This window comes from Mauremys mutica, chromosome 4 (assembly GCF_020497125.1).
Source record: "Mauremys mutica isolate MM-2020 ecotype Southern chromosome 4, ASM2049712v1, whole genome shotgun sequence".
In the NCBI taxonomy this organism is placed as follows: domain Eukaryota; kingdom Metazoa; phylum Chordata; order Testudines; family Geoemydidae; genus Mauremys; species Mauremys mutica.
Genome location: NC_059075.1, coordinates 98,511,088 through 98,536,664, shown reverse-complemented (window position 1 = coordinate 98,536,664; position 25,577 = coordinate 98,511,088). Strand labels below are relative to the sequence as shown.

Sequence of the window (25,577 nt, the reverse complement as noted above, 5' to 3'; positions counted from 1 at the left end):
AGGGGAAACAGTAACTTTTTAAACTAGATTTTGGGTTTTTTTTAAATTGACTAGCCAGTAAATTCAAATGTCTGATAGAATATTCAATCATTTCCATCTTTCAACATGCATCCTCTTTTCTGTGGAGCATCCTTTTGGATAAAACACAGTAGGTGGGTGCTTCTGTTAAAATTATTGTTTAATGCAGTAGTTAATATATCTAATTATGTTTTCATCATTAGATTTCAGTGTTAACAGCTAATTGAGATGAATGGGGGCACACGACTTTGCTTGGAGCCAAATTCTCCTCCCTTGTGCAGGAGTAAATAGGGTTTATATGGAGGACTAATAGAAAACAGAGGGATGGAATTCTCCCCATAACCTGGGAAGAATGCACCATGTAGCTGTGTAACTATCTCATGGCGGCTGCTGCTGCCTCATGTTTATGGTGTTCTTGGACAATAGGGAGCTTGAATTGGTCTTTCCCATTTGCTAACAGCAGTATTTATTAAAAATAATGTATTTGGTACCATAAGTGTACCTGGTGTGTTGTTTATGCATTATTGAAGTTTAGAGGAAGGCTACACTATGTTCTTCACTCACCCTACACTTGGGTACATTTGGAACTGATAAGAGAGGGACATGATGGCCCAGAATAAGGCTTGGGTAAAAGCCAACTATAGTTAGTCCTTTCTGTGTGGAGGTGAAATGTAGATGCTTAGGATCCTGGGGCCAGTCTACTGGACTCCACCACCAAAGATATGTAGCTAGAACAATTGTAGTTTTGCATCTTTGACATTTTAATATTTCCTCTGTGTGAAATATAAGTTCTGTTTTGGACTGGGTACTTGTAGACCTCCTTCCCCCACAGAAAAGAAAAGGGAAGTGATCCTGATCTCATTCGGCTTCAAAGCAAAGAGAAATGTGGTATTTCTTTTATTCTATCAATTTTATTTATTTTCCACATAAACTAAACACAGTTTAAGCAAAGAACTATCTCCACATCCGCTGGCGGCTCCTCCTCCTCACCAAGAAACAAAGGATAGAAATACATTTCCAAAGAAAGTTCACTAACTATCTAAAAGGGGAAAAATTTGTAAGAAATTCTGATTTATATCACAAATGAACTTCCTTACTGCTGGCTTACATAGTGTTAGGTCTGCAGTAAATATAAATGATTAGGTCTAAGATCCCACTAATAGTTCCACTTCCAGTTCAGCTGAGGACAAATTGATCAGACTAGTTATTCTTGTTCTGTGTGCGGATTGTAAAAAGCGTGGATTGGAAAAGGAAGGAGAAGGGAGTTTGAAATCTTTCTGATGATCATTAAGGTGGGGTATTAGGGCATGTCTGTATAGCTATTAGTGCACAGCAAACTGCTGTGCAAATCTAGCCTGCCCACTCATTGGCCATGCGGAACTGCTACCAGGAGCTAAAAGTGTCGTAATGGGCTTTGATCTATGTGGTGGCACACTACCGTAGATCAACCCACACTACAGCACTTTTTAGTGTGTGGTAGCAGCGTCCTTGCAGCGAGTTAGTGCCTGGCAGGCTAGAGCAGGATAGATTTACACCCAGCTTGCTGTGAGATAACTGTTTGTAGAAACAAGCCCTTGGAGACACAATGTTTTTCTTTTATTTAAAGCGGATTAAGTAAATGTAAGGAAAACTAAAATACTATGGGTGAAATCCTGGCCCCACTGAAATCAATGGAAAAACAGCTGTTGACTTCAGTGGGGTCAGGATTTTGCCCTAAGCTCCCCAAATAGAGTATACTAGCCAGAAGTATAGTTTTCATTCTCCCTTTCTCAGTTCCACTAACTGAAGTTTCTAGCACACTCTCATTGGGATCATTTCTTTAAAAAAGGCTTTGGACTTTTTTTGGGTGCAGCTAGAAGAGCAAGGCAGCAGAAGGTATTTTAGGAGACAGGAAGAACCACTTCCAAGAGGTGGAAGTTTTATCCCCAGGGTTACGTGTACAGTAGGGGATGGAATATCTAGCTAGAATATCTGTTTAGCTCCAGGCCCTGCATATACCACTGGGGTACTTTGTAGTATGAGGTATTTTGTTGCTGACATTTCACAATGTGATTAAATTAATAAAATCTCTGTCATTACACACCATGGATGACATGTCCAGCAGAGTAGAATGGTAGCACTAATAATTAATAATAAAAAAAGGAAGAGTGGTGGTAAAATATTGTCAAATAGGAACCAGAGAGATTGCAGTTTTATTTCTGTTATCATAAAGATGGTTTTATCATTTGCAAATCGGGAAAAAGGAATCACAAATTACTTTCATGAACTAAGCAACAGCTGATGGAATTGCAAGTTACGAGGAATGGAAATGTGTAAGAATCAGCATTTAGGGCCTGGTCTATTCATCGGTCTTGGATCATAACCTTAGGGTACACAAGTAAAAGGCAGAGCAGTACAATCGAGGGGACGCAATTCAATGGGTCATTCCTTTTTACAGGGTTACATGTTGAAAAAAGGTCACAGAAGGAAAAATTGGACAGAACGTTGGTTTGTGCTAAAACCAAATATTATTTCATATTACGCGAGTGAAGACTTAAAAGACAAAAAAGGAGACATCATCTTGGATGAAAACTGTTTTGTAGAGGTAAAAATAAATTCAACTCTCTAAATATAGAAATTTTAAAATCATCTTTTGCGGTGGACTCCCAGTGTCTAGTCAGTGATGGTGAGATATTTGTTCTATTTTTTTTTCCTTTTTGCATCAGTGGGTCACTCTGTTGGGCTGTGTCTCTAGGTTTTATTTTCACGAAGATCATTTAATGAAACTATTGGATTTTGTACAAATAAGTTCATGAGTGGAAAGCAGTAACAGTAAAAACTTAACTATTTTATAATGTTTCAATTTTCCGTTAACAGCAGTTTTGCACCTCTATGTAAAATGGCATTTATATCCCAAACTATAAAATATGCAAATGAAATATTATACGATTGTATGTCTTCATAGCCTGTACATGTGACTGATTAGTGCATAGGTGGGATGCGATATGATGTGCTATTCAGGTGTGGTATTTAGGTTCACTGGAAACTAATATTTTGTTTTCCATTCCAGTCCTTGCCTGACAAAGATGGAAAGAAATGCCTTTTTCTTATCAAATGCTTAGATAAAAGCTTTGAGATTAGTGCCTCTGATAAAAAGAAGAAGCAGGAGTGGATTCAAGGTAAGGTGTCTTAAATCTTAGTGATGATGTGCAAGTCAAGGCCCCGCTTTTGCAAAGCGCTTAAGCATGTGCTTAAGAACAAGATTTTCACAAGTGACTAGTGATTTTGGGGTGGTTCCCCTTCGAGTTCCAAAATTGAGACATCTCGAAAGGGCCTGATTTTCAGAAAGAGATAAGCACCAAAACGCTGAAAAATGGGCTTCTTAAAGGTGTCAAATTGAGGCACCCAAAATCACTAGTCACTTTTGAAAATCTGTGCTGATGAGCTTTCATAAATTTTATCCTGTAGGAAGAGCTCATATGGAACTCTGCCTACCAGCAGTTCACTTTCAGTAACTGATTTGCTGCATGTTGTGGGATGGTTAACACAAAATGAAAGATGATTTTTATTTTTTACTTTTTGTTATTTCTTTCTTTACAAACTTGATCTGTGATACAGCCACATTTTTTTAGGAAGAAAATAAATTGTTCAGTAGGTTTGATTTTTGTTTGTTTTTTTTGTTGGGGGTGGGGCGAACTTGTTCATCTTAACATCTTAAAACTGGTTTTTATTTTTGAGATAATATTGTCAAGTGGACACAGTATAGGGCTGGAGACCAGGACCTCTTGTTCTCTAAATCTGGCTCTTCCACTGCAATGCTGTGTAGTGCGGAAAAGCCAATTAACATCTGTACAGCGCTTTGAAAATGCAAAGTGCTAAGTATTGTTGTTCATACTTTCCTCCTAATTTACAGTATCTACTTAATTAGGCTGCACAAGGGGCATGTGGTTAGCAATTACACAATGCTAAAACTAGACATTTCACTCTTCTAAATAGTTTTTCCTCTTTTGATAATATTTCTAGCACTTCACTGCTTTCCTTTCTGAGTGCTTCAGTCACTCTAAATATAAACCAATTTCTTGCTGAAAGAATTTACCTTTCTTTTACTAGTAAGATGTGCAGCCCAGATAGAATGCTGGTCCTAGGAAATGAAATGTGAGGGTACTATTTTTGAAGTTCTATCCGTCAACATGTCCCTGAGAAACAGAGTGGATTAGAAACACAGAGAAAATTGTCTAGGGATGTGGAGAGAAATTTGCAATTGGTTGTCGTTTCCTTAGGCTTTATCTCTTTCAATAATTTATATTCACACCATCTTAATCTTGCCAATGCACCACTAGAAATTGACTCTGGGTATGGAATAATCGGTCAGGCTATTAGAAGTACCAGACATTCCTCTCTTTGGGATACAGATGGTATTGCAGTGTGTAGAAATCCAGCACACTTACTTTTTTCATCTTATTAGTTAACTTAATAAGAGAGAGTGGGGATGAAGAGAGACAGTTGTGTGCGATAACAGAATAGCTGTTTCTCACCCACCCAGGCTATCCAGAGAGTCTAGCATTTCTCCTAACTGAAGTTCTCTTTTATTGTTGCTTTTTCTTTCCATCACGTGGACTTCTTTACAGCCATTCAGACCACCGTAAGCCTGCTGAGGGTTGGCAGCCCTCCACCTCACAAAGAAGCGCGCCAGAAACGGAAAGAATTACGCCAGAAACTGCAAGCTGAGCAAGAGGAATTGGAGCGGCAGATGAAAGAACTCCAAATAGCCAATGAGAACAAGCAGGAGGAATTAGAGACAGTGAGAAAGGTGGGGGCAGGTTGTTAGTCTTCAAGCTTTTACATTGCACTGATCAGACCAGTATTTTGCCTAGAGAAGTTTCAGTTTGGTTGAGATTGAGTTTCTTGGTCCGTTTTACACGTGTGTGCTTTGTGTGCAGGGTCAGGACACACTGAGTCATGCTGAGCTACGCTTAGCGCAGGATCCTGGGTGAGCAGAAGGGATGGAAAAAGAGGCAGGCATGCAGCTGTTCCAACCAGGAGTTACTGGCAAATGAGCTAGCCCACAGTTAAGTTAGTGTTGTCTGCAGCAGCTCTCCAGAGGCCGTTCTGCTGGAGGAACAGAAAGTGCTCTGGATGTGCCCCCTATGCCAGAGGGAGAGAGAGGCATAGAGCAAGGGAAATCACCAGCTGTCCACATAGGGTAGCTTTACAGCACTTTATGCCATGGATGCATCTCAGAGGGACTGCACCATGGCCTGGGGATCTAGCCCCTTTAATTAATTAATTAATTAAAGGAGCAGGCTGATGTTTAACAGAGTTTCCATTAGGGTTTTCTTAGTTTTAATGGATTACTAAAGTTACATAGGTCACAGGGACTGAGAGAGAGGAAAAAATCCTGCCCTAGCACACTTCCAGCAATATGTGTAAAGTTCAGTTTCCAGAGACACATTGAAATATGCTGCAGAATCCTTGTGTGTGTTTGTAATCTGATGGGAGCAGTTTTGGGCAGATTCACAAAGGTATTGACCACATGTACTTTGCTCAAACACATTTTCTCATAAAATTTGCATCGACTTTGCAGAGCAACAGATTCAGACAGCTCGAGTGTGACTGTTGGGAGAAAGCTTTAGAAATCAATTTATCTCTAAAGCTCTAAAGGTGTTTAAAACTTGGATTAAGGAAGCTTGGCAGAAGGTTTTATGAACAGCACTGAGGAGCATTGTGTATTTGCTATTAACTTGCTGATCATTGCAGTGTTTAGAGTTGCCTACATCTGTGTGATTGCTCCCCTGTGAGGCTTGGTGAAAGTTAAAAGATCCATTCTACCTAATTTAAGATTTATGTATCAAAAGCTCTAGCTATTTTCATTGTAGAAAATGTATTGTAATTTAAATGTTCTTGGACAAAACTTACAAACCTAGTGAACTTTCCCTTAAATATCATGGGTTATTCTTGGATTTCAACCCCACCACTTGCCATACCATGTCTCAGCTGCTACCTAGAGTGCTTCCTGTCAGCAGCCGGCATCACTTCCTTACCTCCTGACCCCCATGCTGTAAAATGGAGACAACTGCCTTTTCCGTTTGAAAAAATAAAATAGGCCAGAGAAATATCTTCTTCATTTCCTCAGAAAAGAAGGAATTTCGTGTCCCAAAAATACATTGGCCATTTCAGGACTAGTGATTGATTCTCTCATGATCCATCAGTGCTGAAAGGGTCTTATGCCGATAGAAAGGGGAGCGTCCCATCTCCTTAATGGGACACCGTACTTTTCTGTAGTCCTGGTCAATTCAGAGACAACAGAAGACGTTAAATTCATGATGATACCATGTACGTAAACTTCACTTTAGGTCATTTTCAGAGGTTTCAAAAACATGTTAGCCATAACCTTCTCTCCCTCTGAGAGCTGGCTTTCACAGGCCAATATAAAAATAGTACCAATATAAAAAAATATGTCTAAAGTAGTTTTCTAGAAGATGTGTAGCACGTAGGGGAATGTGGGGTGTTGTATAATAGTTTTATTGGCACTCTTTTGGGAAGACCTGTATGTATCAAATGAACTCACTTGTGGATAGGCAACTCATGAGTAGTTAAGCCATTCAAAATTCATTTGGCTCTCCATCTTCTGTTCTGTCCTTTCCTCCCTCCCTCCCGCTACGTTGTTCCTCCGTTTTCCACTTCATGCTCCTATTAACTCCTCCCCTTTCCTTGCTCATACCATCTCCAACTATATATATTTATTTGTTAGTAATTTGTGTACTGTTAGTATGTTCCATGCCATACAACTTGTGGAAGGAGACTTGGTCCTTGCCCCACTGTGGTTGCAAGCTATTAAAATGACATTCTTTAGCCAAGTAACATGAAAAGCAGAACTGGTCTGCTTGTAACCTTGTCCTAAATTTCAGTTGGGTTTGTGTTTCCCGTTAGAGCACACTTGCCTCATTGCTCATGCACCTTCATAAATAGAAAATATCTGATTTGTTACCTATTAAGCTCTTAGAGCAAGATTAGATCCAATTATAAAGTAAACTAGAGTGACTAGACGTGGACTGCAGAGAGTCACCCAGACTTTGAATCTATTACATGTATGCAATCTGAGGCCCTGATCCTGCAAATACATAGTTAAGCATGTGAGTAGTCCCATTAAGTAATGTGTTTAAGTTAAGCTTGTCTGTGTTAGTAGAATATAATTGTCGTCAATGCTTGTGATTTTAAAAAACTCCAAATATGAGACTTATAATAAAGTCCCAGCTCCTGGAATCATGTGAATATTTTAGAATCGCAGCTTTCATTTAAAAAGTGAATTTGCATCTCTCATGGTTGTGGAGAGAAGCCTAAAAATGTGGTCTGAGTGCATGCTATAGGCATAGAGACTAGAAGGCAAATGTAAAGAACCCAAACGTATTACTTTTAAAATCTTGTAATTCTTGTGAGCCTGATTCTTGATTTTTTGAACACATCGGTTTGGTAATACTGGGATATGGGGTTTTAGTTTCCTTACCTTGCTCTGAATCTGATAATAGAACGTCTTGTTCTGATTTGATTCCTACCCCATAATTTTAAACATGGTAATGTGCCAAAACGCAATGCCTGCCTTAGCTCATATCTAGTACTACCTACTCATATCATTTGTGTAACTTACCAGGCAGCAAAAATCCTGGGCGTTGACTTCTGTTTGCTATAATTTGAGGAGCAGGTGTGCAAGAGGCAGAAACATGGGATTGTTCTCACAGAAGCTGTATGTTTACTGAATTGTAACAGATTTCTGTGACTCTTGTAGCAGAGATGGCAACTGGCAAGAGTGTTGAGGCAAGAAGCTCCTTTCAAGTAGGTCTGGATGATTCCTTAATCTTAGAGGGTGAAAAGAGAACAATTTAGGCTAAAACATGAACTCCTGCATTTCCACCACATGAAAGTGTTGTGTATTTGGGGTAGAAGAATTAGCAGCTTTTGATCAGTTAGGAAAATACGTTTAATGGAAAAAGCTACGTAAACATTCCAGGAAACTGAATTGTGCTGGAAAGCTTGGAGCTCAGTTTGCATCAGGCTGAGAGCCAGCGTGAGTTCAGGGAGAGCTCAAGTACACTCAGGGAATGGCCTGGGCGCCAGGAAATCTTTAGAAGTGTGGGTGAGTTGTTGACATTTGTCTAAAATAACATTTTCTTATGGAATGTTGAGATTCCCCTTAATCTAATTAAAGGATGAAATTTACCCCCATAGTGAAGCCAAGCACAAGGCCTAGAACCTGTTAAGTCTGTGTTTTGAGGTCATAAGTGGGACTTAAGTGATGCAGAAAGCCAGCATGTGGTCTGGGTCACATGGCATAAGTTTCACAGAGAGCACCCACCATACTTTGTTTGCCTCAGTAACTTTTCTGATATCTAACGCCCTTCTATAACTTCCCCAGACCTGGGTATTTATGCATATATTCTTGGACATGAGGGACAGAAAGCTGTAAAAGTATCTATCCTCAATCTATAGCAGCGGGAACAGGATCCAATAGTTCAAGTGACTCGGCGTGGGTGGATCTTGTCCATCCAGAGCCCCCAGATGTCTACAGCGATCCACATGGATGCAGGGCTTAGCTGATGTGGACACTTGAAAAATTATGACCTTAGATTCCAGTTTTTATCAATCTGATTTGTATTTGGCCCCTGCATTCATACTGGTGCTGCTTTATTTTCATTTAGCTTAAAAAATGGGGGGGAAGTGAACAGGTAAAGTGCCCTTAAATTAGCATATTGGATTTGGATGTTTTTAAGATGTTGCTCCCGTTCCCTCAGAACACTTTCCAAAGACACTGTTGTAAAACACCTACATTTGAGGACTAAACCTAACACCAGACTTCTCTCGTGCTATTTAATACTGAAGTTATTCTTTTTTCCCCCTTGTTGCTTCAGTGCTGGTCAGCCAGATCGTTTTTGTCAGTTACTTGTGTTTATTGCTGGCTTGTAAAGAAATGAAAGCGATTTAAAATGAGGAGGTGTTTAACAGAGCAGGTGTTCGGTTAGTGAAGCTGTGGGAGAGAGAGAGGAAATAGAGTAGCAGTTCAAATTTGGGATTTTCAAAAGGCAGTAGAAGAGGTAGGTGTCCCATCTCCCACTTAAAGGTGATGGGGGCCCTGTAACGGGGCGACGACTCACCACTGCGGCGCCTCCTGATGGTCGTTCAGGGAATTAGCTCTTTCCACTCAGGAGCACCCTCTGCAGGCCAGTGTCTCGCTTTGCCGCTGGCCCCAGTGTCCCTCCCAGACCCTGCTGCCCTTACCTCGGGGTTCCGCCCCTGCAGTACCCCGCAGTCTCGCTGGGTCTCCCTTCCCCAGGGAGCCCCCAACCCCCTATCCCCACCTCGCCTCAGTCTTTGGCTACTTCCAGTCACTGTCTAGCCCCCACTCACTGGGGTGGACTGCAGTATAATGGCCACTCATCATTGGCAAGGAGGGTTTGGACCTGCTGCCTCTGCCTACCCTTGGGCTGCCCCTCTGCAACCCCAGTACCTTCTTGGCTTTTAACAAGGCCTGCAGCCTGGAGGTTTTCCAGGCCGGAGCTCCCCAGCTCCTCTGGCCTTTCCCCAGCCCTGCTCCACTCTAGGTTCTCTGTTCATCTCCCCAGCAGCCAGACCCATCCCTCTCAACTCTCTAGCTTCTGGCCCACAGCCCTCTTATAAGGGCCAGTTGGGCCCTGATTAAGCCAGCCACACTTCCAGGGCCAGAGCGGGGTGATCACCCCACTACAGGCCCTAACTCCCTTCGGCACATTTGAATATCCCAGCCTAAAACGTCATTAAAATAGTCTTACTTTGACAAGATGCTAGTGTCTCAAGATACAGATGGGTTTCCAAACAGGGGTAACGTGTGAATTAGCTCATTTGAAGGAATTATTGTTGCTTTTAAAAGAAATGGTGCAAAATTCCTAACTCTTGCCTGTATAGCACTATCGGAGCATTTTACAAACACCAATGCACGCACAGACCTTGCGAAGCGACTATCCTCCACATTTGTGGAACAGAGGTGAAGAGACTTGCAAAGGCCATAGAGGGTGCTAGGGTCAGACTTGGCACTCGATTCTAATGTCTTTTGTCTCTCAGTCCTTTGCTCTGACCATGTCTCACTATTATCTTTTCCTTTATAATTTCAAGTGATGGTTATTGGCTCCATTCTTATAAACCCTGTATGATATAACCTGGTGGGCAATCATGTGGATGTTAATGGGACACAGTCAAATTGCATCAATCATTTTCATTTTTTTGCTGTTATACTCCATTATGTTTAATAATCTCGTAGAAAAAATCATTTCCTTCTTATCCTCTGAGACAACTTTGGCTTTGTCAGGTGCTGTGTGGAAATCCTCAGGCCCTTAGAGCTCCTCCCTCAAACCATCCACTGCTTCCTGCCCTGCACAAAGCCTGTGACCTCCTGTCCTCTTCCTCTATGCATTGGTATTAGCAGCAGCCAGGAGGAACTGTCCTCCCAGCCTCCTGACATCATCATTCACTCAACTCTGAAATCTAGATTTTGGATTTTTCCTTTTCATTTGCTCTGTTGTCACTGACTTTTGGTCCCTTTCATCCCTCCCACAGGTCAAACTGCAGGGCAAATTCATTTAGTTATATAGAATTTTAGATCAAGGTGGTATTTTGTGGAATGCATATGGGCCCAAAGATGAGACTCTGCTTCTCAGTCAGTTTTTAATTATTGGAAAACTGATTATAAAACAGACATCCCTGTTAATATCTGTAAAATCACAAGAATTGTGTTGTACTCCTGTTGTCCACTCACTCACTGCTAGCTGTTGTTCAGTCCCCACACATGCACTTGCTATTGCAGGAATCTGCATAGTTTTGCCCAGAGCTGGGGAGAAAATGGGTTTCCCACCCAGTGAGAATTTTCAAGAATTCATTTTAGGACAAAAAAAAATTATAAATTTTTGTGAATCAAAAATTGGCAACATTTTTTGATTGGGTTAATAGAAATAATTCATTTCAGTTTTTATCTCAATTTTTTTAAACTATAAATTAAATTTAAAAACAAAAAGCCATTTTGAAGTAAAAAACAACTTTTTTGTTTTGAAACAAGACATTTGGACAATTCTGAAAACTCACCTTTTCGTGCCAACAGTTTTGGTGCTGATGAATTGGCATTTTCAAAAATAATTAATTTGAAAATATTCCCGACCAACTGTAGTGCGACCCACACCTTTTTCAGTGAGATGTCCCATTTGTATGAATGGGAGCTGAGAACGTTGTTTCCATCTAGTACATGAGACTGGATGGGAGAAGGTTTCATGGATGGTAACAGGTACACAGACTGACTGAAGGTAGGGTGACCAGATGTCACAATTTTATAGGGACAATCCCGATATTTGGGGCTTTGTCTTATATAGGGACCTATTACCCCCCCACCCTCTGTCCCGATTTTTCACACTTGCTATCTGGTCACCCTAACTGAAGGTCATTAAACCACTTCTGGTCAGCCTTTGGTTAGCATGTAATCCATGCAGGTGTGAGATATATCGGGGTAGAGGTGTAATGCGACCCGATATAACACGAATTCGGATATAACGCGGTAAAGCAGCGCTCCGGGGGGGGCAGGGTTGCGCACTCCGGCAGATCAAAGCAAGTTCGATATTATGCGGTTTCACCTATAATTCGGTAAGATTTTTTGGCTCCTGAGGACAGCGTTATATCGGGGTAGAGGTGTAACTGTCTCTCACACTGTTTTACATGGTGTCTTTCTTTGCACAGCAACTGGAAGAAGCAGCTGCTCGAGCCGCAGTAGAAGAGAAGAAACGTCTTCAGACTCAAATGGAACTGCAAGACCGATTCAGTGTGGAGCTAGCGAGAGAGAAAATGGTGAGTGCTTGGATAGCCAAAAACATTTTGAATTTCCTCAGTGAGCTGTGTTTCCACCATGACAATCATAGGCTTTTGCTGAAAAGATTCCAAACAGGTTTTGAATGGTGGCATACCAGAGTAGATGTACTGTATCCTTATTTGTGGTGCATTCATTTTGAGTAATCATATACAGATTGATGTTTGTACAATTCTGCGACAACATGAATTGTAGTATTTGAGTACAAAATGTGTTTCTTTGTGCTTTAAATTGTCAATTCTATTCTTAATTCCTAATAATTTTATTAAAATTTGAATTTTAAGAGCTTTGTGTGTGCATAGATTATAAAGATAGTAGTGCTTACCACTTATGTTGTAGTTTTAGCTGTAGATCTCAAAATCTTAAAGATGAGGAACCCATGGCTGACCGAGGTTCCTTTGTAAAGATCACAAAAATGAGTCAGTGGCAAAGTTATTACAGAACCCTGCTTTCCTTAAAATACATCTGCTGTCCCTAAAGCCCTTATTATTATATAGCACATATCTACCTATTAAACTTTAGAAGCAACATGTCTTACATCGCAGCCTTGTAATGCTGACACGCAGTTTGTAAATCAGATCCCAGGATGAATTTTATCATAATTTTTCATCTGAGCTTTGTCTTGAATAAAATGGTATGTTACTAAAGTTATCTACTGAAAATAAAGGCCAAGTATTGATTGTCACTCAGATACTTCATTGCATAAAATCTTGGGACATAAAGTTACTCTGCTAATCCAGTTGGGATGGCTGTGCATGTGGGAGGGGGTGGGCTCCGTTTTGGAAAATGATCTTGTTTGCTGGAGCAACAGAGGCTTGAGATAGTTGTGGAAGCAGAATGCTTAATAGCTGCAGGAGAGGAAATGCCTGTATGGTACTCAAAAGCAAGCCCTCCTAGCTGGTTAAGGAATGATCATAATGAGCATTGAAGCATGTCCTACCTGGTCTTCAACAATGAGATTCAGGGTCATGACTTGGTGCCAAGAGTAAGACATAATAGCTTAGTTTCAAACAGTGACTGGAGGGAAACTTAGATGTTTGTCTCCTGCTTTACCTTCATTGCTCTCTTCCCTCAGCCTTTCACCTTGCCAAAGGTGTGAGACAGCCTTCTACAACTGGCACTTTCTTCTTCCCAGTCAGTCCAATGACCATTGCTTCCAGCTCTGCCTTGACACATGGTTAGAAAGGGGAGCCCAGCAGAGGAACAGCTGTACAGCAGTTCTGTCAATTCTGCTTGGTTCCCTGCTCTGGCCATGTGTTTAAAAGAGGGACTGAGAGATCTGAAGGAGAGGGGGTGTGGAGCATTCCCATTCATCTGGCAGGCTGGAGGAGTGGCAGGCAGTTGTCTTCTTTGTCTCTCTCCTTGATTTCCATAGTTCTTCTGCTTTCTTTGCTTTCTCTTTCCACAGCCAACACCCTTTGTTGTAGCTTTCTCTCTGCTCCTTTGATTTCTCTGCTTTTCCAGCCCCACATCTGCCCCCATATCCACAACTGCCACTCCACCACTATTTATTGCCTACCATACTGGACTTCACAGTGTGAAATTTACTAAGGGGTTGTCTATACACTGCTGTTGAACCAGTTTAAACTTGTATGTGGACTCTTTTGTCTGTATAATACTGGTTCCAGCCATTTAGCTTGTGCCTATAACTTGCCTGACCTGAGCCAGGTTTAAACCACTTTAAGAGCATCCCCACAAAGTTGTACCAATTTAATTAAGTCAATATAAAACCACACAGTTAGTTATAAAGCTACAATTCTGTGTGTAGACCAGGCCTAAGTTTAACTACGATGTCCTGCTGTGTGGACAGCACAGAGGGTGGAGAAGTTAAGCATCCTGGGAAGAGTACAAGCAGATGAGCAGGGGAAGTAAGCTGCATGTGAGAATCCTGCCTGAGGTGGGAAACTTCACAAGTATAGTGGAAAGGTTCTCTCTCTGAAAATTGGATATCCTTGAGGGCTCCATCCTAGGCTAAGAAAAGCCCACTACTGTCATGGGGATGCTGAGCTAAAGTGTGTCTTCACTTTATGTTGTCAGGTAAGACAGCAAATGGAAGAGCAGGTTGCTCAGAAATCGTCTGAACTTAAACAGTATTTGCAGAGAGTATGTGAACTCGAAGAAATGTATAAACAGCTACAGGAAGCCTTGGAGGATGAGAAACAGGCACGTCAAGATGAAGAGACCGTAAGGAAACTTCAAGCCAGGTGTGATTTTTAATCTTATGGTAGCAGTGGAAGTAAATTGATAAAACCATCCCTGACAGGCATGGTCTAGGTTTACTTTGTCCTGCCTCAGTGCAGGGGATTGGACTTGATGACCTCCTGAGGTCCCTTCCAGTCCTGCATTTCTCTGATTCTAGGATATTGGAGAGGAGATTTAGGGGTGAAGTGAGGGACTGAGGTCCTGCTATTCACTGGATTCTCTCAGATACTATAAGGTTGAGGAACTTATCACTACGATTATTAATCACTACTATGTATTTGTCTTTAATAAGCTATCAAAGCTGAATGTAGTAGACACATTGGGGGTTGAGAATAGATTTGGATGTTTGAGTATCTGACACTTGTCTCTAAGGCCTAAACATTCAAAAGTGACTAACTAATGCTTTTGGCTGTCTGTTTTTGGGTTCCCAGCATGACACCGTAAAGAGGCCTGATTTTCAGGTGTGGTGCTCTGCACTTTCAGAAAATCAGGCACCTTTTAGTGTGTGTCAAATTTGGCACCAACAATGTCAAGTCACTTCTGAAAATGGAGGCCTACATGTGTACTATTTTGCTATTACATGTTTTCACAAAGCAATAATTATTCATATCCGCTTGTATTTTATCCCAAATTAATTTCATACTGATAATGAGCTGCACTTTCATTTTCTACTATGGATTTCAATCCTCCCTGCTAGTGACAACTTTATGTGCCCATTTTTCATGTGGTTTCTCAGTGTTGGGCAGTTACACTACAGGCTGAAATAACTCCCTGACCTGCACTTTTTGTGATTGCGTTGTTTGTGCTCTTGAGTGACTGGTATGGGTTCCAGTGTTATTTAAAACTCCTCCCTTTCCCATACTTTCCAAGTTAATCATCAGAAAGTAATTTGCTTGATCTCCTTGCTTGTTAGCACATATGTGCTAGATAATGGATTAGACTTAGTTTTCAAATACAGCGCAGCAGTCATCACAATCTCCTCTCTAGGTTACTGGAGGAAGAGTCAGCAAAGAGAGCTGAACTGGAAAAATGGCACTTGCAGCAGCAGCAGACCATTCTGATGACAGAAGCAGAGAAGCAAGAGTTAGAGACCCAGAGGATCATAAAGGAACGTGCTCTTCAAGTTGCTATGGAACAGTTGGAACAGCTTGAACTAGAAAGGAAGCAGGCACTTGAACAGTATGAGGTAACTTACTTTATGCCAGCTATGTTCCTAATCTGCCTAATACCTATGCCAGGTGTTCAGTGAGAGCCAAATTAAAACAAATTTAGAGGTTGGTAATGAGGATATTGTGCCTTTTTAATTCATGTGTATGCATTTGAATCCAGCCCAAGACAAGAAGTTATCTCCAGCTTTTTCAGTGGCTTCTGTGGCACATGTTATGGCCCCTGTGACTTCACAACTTAGACTTCACAATCTTTGATGTATTTATCTTCTCAGCAGCCCTGTGAAGAAGGGAACTGCTTTTATTCCCATTGTATGGATGGGGAACGGAGGCCCAGTGTCATACAGAGCAAGGAACTGAACCCATGTCTTCTGAGTCCCAGGCTAACAAGGACCATCCTGCCTCTCATGTGAGAGCTTCAGTCCAGTTCCCCATGATAAGTGTCGATATCGCACAAACCACCAGCACAGCTAGCACTAATCGAAAGCCTGTCAGCAGTCCGAGGATGACAAGTAATGATTATGGGGACTGGATTGTCCTCTGACGCCTAGTACTGGCCTTTCTGTGCATAGTTGAGTGACACATAGTGGCTTGATTCTCAGGCCAACTTGCTTTCTTGATGGTGCTGCAGGGAACACATTAACATTGAATGTCCTGGCTTGCATGGTTTAAAGGCAAAGATGCAGTGGTTCTGATCCCCTTATTGTGATTGCACCTCAGTCATACCCTGTTGTGTCTGGGAATGTTACAGAACATCTAATTGTTCTGGGGGATTGCAGTTGAGTGAAACAATGGGTGCGCCCGCTCATGAGGGGAAAGTGAAATTAAGAAGTGCAATATCTTGAACAGATAATTCCCAAGGCTCTCTTAGACTTGTATAATTGGTGCTAAGTGTGGCATTGCATGGGAGTTGCTTGATTTTCTGATAACACTTGAGCCATCTTTGATTACACATGCACATGTATGTACATCCATAAACAAGACCACATTCCTACTCCAAATAGCAGCCTCCCCAAACCAGATTTAAATCTAACAAACAACTCTAAACTTTGATATACTTGTTATCCTTTTTAAAGTTAGTGCAAATATTTTAAATATTTAACAAGGTTTCTTTTAAATATTCAGATTTCTGATTATATAGTCTAACAAATGGGGCCTCTGGGAATTGTCTGGCATTGATTGAAAAGGCCAGCTGAGATTAGCGGAAGGAAGGTCTGGTTTTTAGGCTTCCATTTCACCCGTTCATTCTGGTGCTCTCAATTTGTTCATGTTCCCCTAATGCCCTGACAAATGGTCCAGGATGCTTGAGCTGCCTTGCATGTGCCCAAGACGAACACTCTCCTCACAGAGTGTTGCTTTATGAAGTTACTGATTAGTGCAGATGGACTCTCAGTGGCATGGCCATCCAGTAATGGTCTTAACCCACAAACAGAAACCTCTTGCTATGTGGAAATTGTTCACCCTGCAAGTGTCACTTCAGCCCTACCTTTCTAAACTCTGTTCCTGCAACTGACAGCATTATAGGCTAGACTAAAGCATTTTGTTATTATGTACTTCACTGTAATACCTATGAGCTTTAGTCATGGACCAGGACCTCACTGTGCTGTGCACACTGTACAAACAACAAAAAGATGGTCCATCCCCCTGAGAACCTTACCCTCTAAGGATAAGATGTAAGGATTACAAATGGAGACACAGACATATGGAGGAGTACATGGAAATAACGAGGTATACGGGGTCAGCATGCTAAGCAGTGGTCTTAGCACATTGTAAAGTTTCTTTGTAGGCATCATGCAAAGCTGGATAACAAGATGGCTTTGCAGGTGTTTATGTGGAGCTCCGCCCCCGCATGAGGAGTAGTGTGGGTGAAAGTACAAAGATGCTTGTTTGAAGATTCAGCATGTAGGCAGTGGAGGCTGGCTGGCATCATGGGCTGACCAGAGGCGGTGCTGACAGCTCAGTAGCTAATTGGGGATAGGGTGTGAAGGGCCTGGAAAGTGAACACAAGCAGCTTATGTTTGATGTGATGGATAACAGGGAGCCACTGGAGGCACACACAGGGAAGGGTGATGTGGGTAGGATAACAAGATAGGAAATTATCTTTGCTGCAACGTTCTGAATGGATATGAGTGGGGCAAGATTGCATTAGTCCAGGCTAGAAAGAAGGATGCTGTAGTAATCAGGACATGAGGTGATGGCTTGGATGGATAGGAAAGGACATAAGAGAGCAATATTAAGCAGAAAAAAAATCAGCAATATTTAGACATAGCCCAGATGTGAAGACCTAGACAGAGGTGTGAATTGAAGATAATGTGCAGGCTATTGGCATGCAGAGTGGTGCTGTTGTCTCCAAAGTGATAGAGAAAAGAGGTAGCAAGGAGCGCTTGGTTGGGGACAGGGAATATTAAGAGCTCTGATTTAACCATGTTCAGTCATCAGCTCAAGCTCGACATCCATGAAGAGATGTGGGGGAGAGAGGCTAAGACTTCAGTTTGGACAGAAGGAGATGGGTCTGGAGCAGAGAGGTAGATCTGTGAGTTGTCTGCAGGGAGATGGTAGTTGAATTTGTTTGCAGATGGATTACTCAGAGATAAGGTGTAAGGGGAGAAGAGAAGGAGACCAAGGACAGAGCCCTGTGGAGAGGATGAAGCAAAGGACAGATTGGAAGAGCAATTAGCGAGGTGGGAGGAGAAGCAAGACAGAGTCATGGAATCCAAAGAAGGACAAAAATTTCAAGATGAGCCTGGTTGACTGTGTCAAAGGCAGCTGGCAGGTCAAGGAGGATGAAGATGGAGTACTGTTTGAGCTTTAGCTAGGAAGAGAGACATCATTTGAGACCATGACTTGAGACTAATTGAGTTGATGATTGGTAAAGAATTGTTTTTAAAAAGTGAGTAGTCCTAGCTGAACTTACCACCAAGGATGCTTTAACTGGCTTTTGTAGGAGGTAATCAATCTTTGAAAGGTGATGTTAGAGAGAGTTTCATCTTCCTGTATATTTTGTGTGTTGTATCTGGAACAGGCCAGAGCCTTTTAATTTTTTTAAATGTGCTGCATCTTGTTTCAGGGGGTCAAAAAGAAGTTGGAACTGGCAGCTAACAAGACCAAGAGCTGGAAAGATAAAGTAGCTCATCATGAAGGATTAATTCGATTAATAGAACCAGGTGCGTAATCAGTACAGAAAATACAAATTAACAGAGCTGATTGTGCCTTTATGATGTGTCCAAGAAAGGACTTGGAGCTCCTGCCTGACTTATCCAGGGCAGCCTTTCCCTTTACCTCATCAGGAATCACTGCAAAAACCACATTTTAAAATAAGCAATTTTAGTAAAGAGTGACCCTGCAGAACCTAGGGGCTGTGTTTTTTCTAACTCAACGTATAGTGGATTGTGCAAAATCTTTAAATGATTTTGAGAACAAAGATTATATCACAGTTTCACGTTATCCTCCATTTCTTTGCTGCAGAGCCAAGTAAACAATGTCATTATAATGTACTATAGGGTACTGTCAGCATTGACAGCCTTAGAGCAATCGGCTCTCCCTGCCAGCTCCTTTCTTGTGAAACCAAAATTTGAGTTGATAAGCTTTGTGCTCTCTGAGGTCCTACCCCTTCTCTAGCAAAAGTATTATTTCTGTTACCCAACTGCCTAGGAGCCCTAGTCATGGTCCAGAAGTCATTGTACAGATACAGAACAGTAAGATTGTCCCTGCCCCCAAAAAGAGATTACACTAAGTGATTGGTCAGTTGTGCCGCAGGCATGGACAATTACAATGAGATGGCTGGTGTCCTAAAGGAAGGGAGAAAATCTTGGAAAAGCTGACAGAAATAAGTGCTTGTGGGTTTTGGACACGTATGCAGATACACTTCTTGTAGTAGTAGGCACGTAAATTGCCTTTAAGTTATGCCAGGTATTGTGAAAAAAGCAATTTGGTGAGTGGAATGGGATCATTTGTATTGTATCTCTACCTTCTTTATGCACTTCTTATAATCATGGATTTTGGATACCTTCCTCTAGCCAACATATGTTTGTTACCTCACTGCTAGTTGCACTGATTCTAGCTGTGCTCCATCTAGCCTGATGTAGCCAACAGTAATTTTACCTATGGAAAAATGTCTATTTTATGTCAAATATTCTAATGTCTTCCAGGGTCTAAGAATCCTCACTTAATTACTAACTGGGGACCCGCAGCCTTCACTGAAGCTGAACTTGAGCAAAGAGAAAAGAGCTGGAAGGGGAAAAAGGCCACTTCTGAGTAATGAAGGCAACTGAAATCTCACTCAACAGCAATAAAATGTTTGATCATGCCATCTTATAGTTCAAATATGGCTTACTGCTTGTAATGATTGAGTATGTTCAAAGCAACATATTCTGCAAATGCTGTCTACAAAAGGATCTTTTATCACAGCAGTATACAGGAGCTGTCATGTCTGCAATTTTCCCTCCAACGCTTAGCTTCCAGAAACTGCTTTATTTATATGGAAAACATTATCCAATCTTTCAGCTGCAGATTTTTATTTAAAGAATAACTTTGGTCATAGAATAACCTGTGAAAAAATTTGAAATAACCTATCAAATGCAGTCACATTGTTAAGTGCTGTTGTTTCATGTTTCTAAAGTGAGGGAACTGCTTGCCTATGTCTTTAGGTAGGCAGTGTCATTTAAAACAGGAGGTGGGACCCATATCAACCCTCACCTCTCCTCCCACTGCCAATCATAATCACCTTTGGCCCTTCATTTCATCTCCTCCACTGGACATGTCTACACTGCAGTAGGCTCAGACTCAAGCCTAACCCTCTACACACAAATCATGCTACCCCAGGGTCCCAACTTGAGTCAAGCTGGGACCTAGCCTTCAAACCCTATTGCTTTGCGGTGTAGATGCAGTCCCACTGGACTTGTGCTTGAGGAATCTGCCAAAAATATTCCTTGCGTCAGTCAGGTGTTCCTACACTGCACCATGAACAAAAGGCTAAAGCAACCACGTGTTAGGAAGTCTGGGGTATGGGTAGTTAGACTCTGGATTGGATCAGGAAGTATCCAGAATGGGACCCAGGCTTCAACAATTCCTATTATGCACTCAAGCCCTAGAGTAACAAACCCAAAGCTGAGGGACTAAATTTCTTCTAACCCTGAGCTTACATTGCAGTGGAGACACCCTTATTTTCTTCTTTGTGGCTCTGTGACTGTACAGTGGCCCATTTCCTTCTGCAGCACTGGCCCCTGCTGAAGGCTGGCTTCTCTTCGCACTGATGCCTCTGAGACAGCACTGTATTGACCTGACAGCTCTCTGTGCACCACCACTGTGTACTTCATAAATCACATTTTGAGAAGCACTGGTCTAACACAATGGGGAAAAGCAGCACTCCAGGATTATGGCTGTAGTGCAGTCTCTAGGTGGAAAAGCAGCTGCTGCCCCAGCTGTCCTAAAGCTTATGTCTTCAGTTCATGGATTATGGTTAAAGTCTTTAAATCGTAATTGGAGCTCTTTTAAAAAGCCATGCTATACTTCAAACAAACCATGGCCTTGATTCAGACATTACTGGATGAGGTTCTTTGGCCTGCATTATACTAGAAGTCATAGTAGTCCCTTTAAGCCTTAAAATCTGTATGGCATGTACAGGCCCCAGCTGAAGGAGACATACTCCCACCTGTGCACCTATTGGCACTGACATCCTGTGCTCAGGGCAGCTAGTCCCTCACACTGCTGCAGCCACATTCTGTTTTTAGTACACGAGGGAGTCTCGCTCTGAGCTGGGAACAACAGCCCCCACTTGAAGTGTAGCCATGTCCTATGAGAACTATTATGAAATAGGTGAGATGCTAAAAACTGTTTATGGACCAGGTTCCACCAATTAAGGAAGCAGAAAAACTTAATTTGATTTTTGTTCTTTTAATCCTATAATTGGGATGAAAACTTCATTAACCCAGCATTCAGATGCCACCCTCACCTAGTAGTATTCCCTTTAAATAACAACACAAACCTTTGTCACCGAACACTATGAATCCTTCCAATTATACTAAAAACATTCCAAAGAACTCTAGCACATGGTGGGTCTCGCAGCAAGGAAAGCCATTTGTTTCTAAAAGTAATATACTACATGGTTCTGCTTTGTAGACATTCTCCCACATAAGGGAAAGATGTCAGTCAATTCCTGAGAAATAGTTCCCCAAATGTGCACCATGCCCCATACTGAATAGCAGCTACTCATGCATAGGGCCTGCCGGTCAACTTTTGCCTTGCACTGCTATGAAATGTATAATTCTCAACTTCTAATATTTAGTGCAACTAAATGTTAAATTATTGCATAGTTAAATATGAAAGTGAATGTTTTATAACAAACCATATATTTGTGTACAGAACAGTATTACTAAGTGAGTCAGTAAAATAACAGAAGTAGAAACTGTACAATGCTGAACAAAAAATATCCTTCAGAACTGGAACGCCCCTGTTTTTATTTGCTGGAGAATCGAACACCAGGGGGACCTGAAATCAGACATTTTTATGGGTGGTTATATTTTTATACTAATTAATTGAACTCATAATGTTTCAATAAATGGAGATACACATTTGAGTGCTAGCAAATCCTAGACTTTCATATTTGTAATTACTGTACAATAAACTAATATTTCTTTTAGTTTACTACTAGGACTACAATTGTTTACATAAGAACCATGTGCTAATAGCAGAAATACTATCATTGCTACACATTGTTAAACTGGTAAAGGAAGAGCTGGAACAGTATAACTTACAACCATCTCTCCACTCCCACCCCCACTTTTTATTTTTTTTGGCATGAACAGTGGAAGGTGTATTGGGCCAACTAATTTTCTGCTGTCTTTTTTGTTTTTTAAACTTGTCCAAAATATTTTAAGGAAATACCAAATGATGCAGACTTTTTTTTACTGTTCTTTAGAACTGGCTTTTTAATAAAATGCAAAAAAGTTATTTACACTTCTAGAGGAACGTGTACACTTTTCTTTGGCTTCTTGGAATGGGAAGTGGGCTGTACCACAACAGCACATTTATTGTGCTGACCAAATGAAAAACCAATTTAGTCAGCATGCTGTTGACCACATTCAGAGGCAATCCACACTAAGAGATCAGGATACTTTGGGCTTTAGATCTTACTGTAAGCAATAAAACAATTTTAGGGACTTTGTATGAAATACATTTGTTGCAGCCCTTGTCTTTGCAGTGGTTTAACTTGTCAACACTACTCTGCACAAAGTGCTCTTTACAATAGTGGTTGTACCGCTGTATTCTCAGCTTCCAGGAACAACTCTCCCATTCTGCCTAGCAGTGTTGCTAGAAATAGGGCCTTTAGATTAGCTTCCAAACGCAAGGTGCAGCAATTTGGCAAGGAGTTCAGGCTAGGTGGATGACTGCAGCTATATTACTTGTAGCTTCCTGCCACCCTGAGGAAAAAATGCTGTCAAGTAGTTGAGCTCTGGTGGAGCTGAAGATTAGTGTTGCAAATATTCAGTGCAATCAGCACTTAAAGGATTTCTGCGAGGGCTGCAGGGGGCTGCAAGGTATTGTATAGGGACTGTAACCTCAAAGCAGTCTGCCCATCACTCCATTGCAATGCTTCTTTGTCTAAGCACAGGGAGGACCAACATACTCCCAAGGCCTTTTCTACATTACGATTGAAACTTGGTTAGTGAGAAAATGTTTTATAATAGGGTTGGTTCCCTGGCCGGGGCCTTTTTTCTTAAGAACTCCACTCCCCCTCTGGAGAGCATTTACTAGAGTTGAAAACAGTTTGGCTGCTAGTACAGCCCCATGGAGACTAATACCTGCTTCAGAAAATGGGGTGGTTGTTTTAAGTCATTTTCCTTGCAAGGAGTCTACTTCAGATGGATTTGGCACACTTTTTTTTTCTTTTTCTTTTTTTTTACTGTTGCTAACACCAGTACGGCACCACCATGGATAGCAGTAATGGGGGCTCTAGCATAGGTGAGGCTCCTCCTGCCACAAGCAATTTTTACCACCATGTTTTCTAAGCAGTTTTAAATGCCACCGACCACATACGCTGTTGGCAATAGGAGCTAAACCAGTGGTAGCAACAGTGGGAAATGTCCCTCCTCCTTTGGGGAGAAAAAACCCTAGTGTAGACATCTAGTAGGAAAGGCGTTACTGTACAGCACAGTTCTCAGCATCACGGTGGATGGTAGTTTTATTCAGAATGAGGAGTAGGTCTAAAAAAGAACTTGGGCCAGTTTCTTGGCTGCTGTAAATAAAACACAGCGCCAAGGGACTTCTGCTTTGCATTTAGGTCTCACACTTAATCTGTCTGGTGTGAATTTAGTAAGAAGAAAGTGGCCCTCTCCTCTTCTTTCTTCTCCTCCCATCTTTTATAGACTCCTCCCTTCCAAGTCAGCTTCCCCATCCTACAGATTGCATTGAATACACCATCTTTTTGTGCATCTCCCAGGAGCATCTCTAAACCCTTCCTGGGAGTTGGTTTGGCACAGCAGGAAGCCCTCAGAGTCCTTCAAAAGATGGGAAATTATGGCCGAATATCACACTGCAGTAATTTCATCTGTCCTGGAAGCTGTACCAAACATTTTCTGATTCTAGCAAATACCTGTATCAACCCTCTTCATGGGGTTTTAAAATAAAATTACAATGTAGCATCTTTCTAATAAAAAAAAAACACTCTCATCAAATCAGATTTCTGTTTTGCTGCCCCAGTTGATGAATAGTCACTACATTACTTCATTGGCTTTGTCTGCTTTCAAATGTTAAATCTCGTGAAAGATGCTGCATATTATAAGAAGATCCCCACTCTCCCATTTCAAACACATTGAATAGTTGCACTTTGAATCAAGTCCACTTAAGCTGCAACATAATAAATATACAGTCTCCACATTAAGGATATGTCTGAGTCAGTCAGTGTACTGGGTCATGAAACATTGCAGCCTGGAAAACCATACCAACCACCAACCCTGCTGTTTCCTGCAAGCCCCAGACTTACAGAAGATTATAAGAGAAAATGTTTATAAGGCAGTTCTTGGTGAAATGCTACATTGGGCAAGAGTCTGGTCTGGAGATCTCAGTTCAAACACTGCTAAGGAAACTACAGCCCTGCTCCCACTGAAGTCAATGGCAAAATGCCTGTGCCCTTCAGTAGAAGCTGGCCTGCTGCCCTTACATGCTGCACTCCAGAGCACCCTGAGGGCGAGCTGAATGGGTGCCTTTCGGAGTAGCAGTTAGATGCAGGAGTGAGCTTATTCACTAGTGTCTCCTTGATCCATCTAGGCCTTAACACAGCATTGCTCCTTTCCCCCCGACAGCACATGATTAGCCAGGAAGCTAAGCACATTAGAACCTCGCCCACCTCCTGCCAAGCTGTAATACACAAATGTCCGTATACAGCTTGTGGGTGTCTCCCACTAGTACCCTTCTCAGAGCTGGTTTGGCACTTAGTAAGCCCTCAAAAGATGGAGAGGCATGGAACAACACTCACACTGCAACAACTTTGTCTTCCTTGGTAGCAGTCCCAAGTCATTTGCCTATTACAGATTGGAAGACGTCAGCCCTAACTCTTATTTCTCTTCCTTAAGCCCATATCTACCTGCAGTAACACACACATACACACATTGTTTCTACCTGCCAATTGTGAATAGATTTTAACTTAGGATCCTTCCAATGTTACATACACAGGTGGGTCTCTGTTTTCCCAAGCAGACAGTTTCAGCCTTGAATCAAAAATCCACAGCAGCAAAACTAAATTTCTCCCGTCAGTTAGCTTTGTATCATGCAAAGTCTCCTTCCCCTAAGAGTTGTGGTGTGGCAGCAGGGTGAGAATGTTACAAACCGCAGCATTACAGACACCAGAGTTACAAATTGACCAGTCAACCAAACACTTCATTTGGAACTGTAAGTATACAATCAGGCAGCACTGACACAAAGCAAATACAGTACAATACTGGGTTAAACAAACTACTAAAAAAATAAAAGGAAAGCAGCATTTTTCTGATGCATAGCAAAGTTTCTAAGCTATATTAAGTCAATGTTCAGTTGTAAACTTTTGAAAGAACAGTAACAGTTTGTTCATCCTTATGAACAATCTCCTGTCCCCTCCCGAGGTGTTTGTGACTCTGAGGTTCTAGTGTAAATGTGGAGCGTGCATGCCATACTGTCATTGGTACAGAACACGTTTGATCTTACTGTGCCATCTAGTGGTGATTTAGAGTGGTGTCAGCAATGGGGAGAGCTTGCCACGGTTCAACCTCAGTTGTAGCCAATGCACCTCAGCGCAGGCTTTAAGCACAGTTTCCCAAAGGCACTCAGCCTGGTTTGTCTATGCTAGACAAATAAGGTACAAATCATGA

The 25,577-nt window shown here is 41.6% G+C and overlaps 1 protein-coding gene and 1 long non-coding RNA gene across 2 annotated transcripts in view; one reads left to right on the top strand and one right to left on the bottom strand.

Annotated features, from left to right (window-relative positions):
- SWAP70 (switching B cell complex subunit SWAP70) overlaps positions 1–22,197 on the top strand; it is a 54,334-nt gene extending 32,137 nt beyond the window's left edge. The window contains exons 5-12 of the mRNA XM_045014195.1: positions 2,456–2,602; positions 3,068–3,176; positions 4,626–4,807; positions 11,743–11,850; positions 13,907–14,073; positions 15,059–15,257; positions 18,305–18,401; positions 19,386–22,197. Coding sequence (XP_044870130.1) covers positions 2,456–2,602; positions 3,068–3,176; positions 4,626–4,807; positions 11,743–11,850; positions 13,907–14,073; positions 15,059–15,257; positions 18,305–18,401; positions 19,386–19,495 — 1,119 coding nt within the window. The 3' untranslated portion in view covers positions 19,496–22,197. The remainder of the gene's footprint in view (positions 1–2,455; positions 2,603–3,067; positions 3,177–4,625; positions 4,808–11,742; positions 11,851–13,906; positions 14,074–15,058; positions 15,258–18,304; positions 18,402–19,385) is intronic.
- Positions 1–25,577, bottom strand: part of LOC123368938 — a 102,160-nt gene that overhangs the window by 1,318 nt on the left and 75,265 nt on the right. Inside the window, exons 4-5 of the long non-coding RNA XR_006578936.1 lie at positions 7,643–7,850; positions 6,039–6,281 (exon numbers count right to left, since the gene is read on the bottom strand). This is a non-coding gene — a long non-coding RNA (uncharacterized LOC123368938). The remainder of the gene's footprint in view (positions 1–6,038; positions 6,282–7,642; positions 7,851–25,577) is intronic.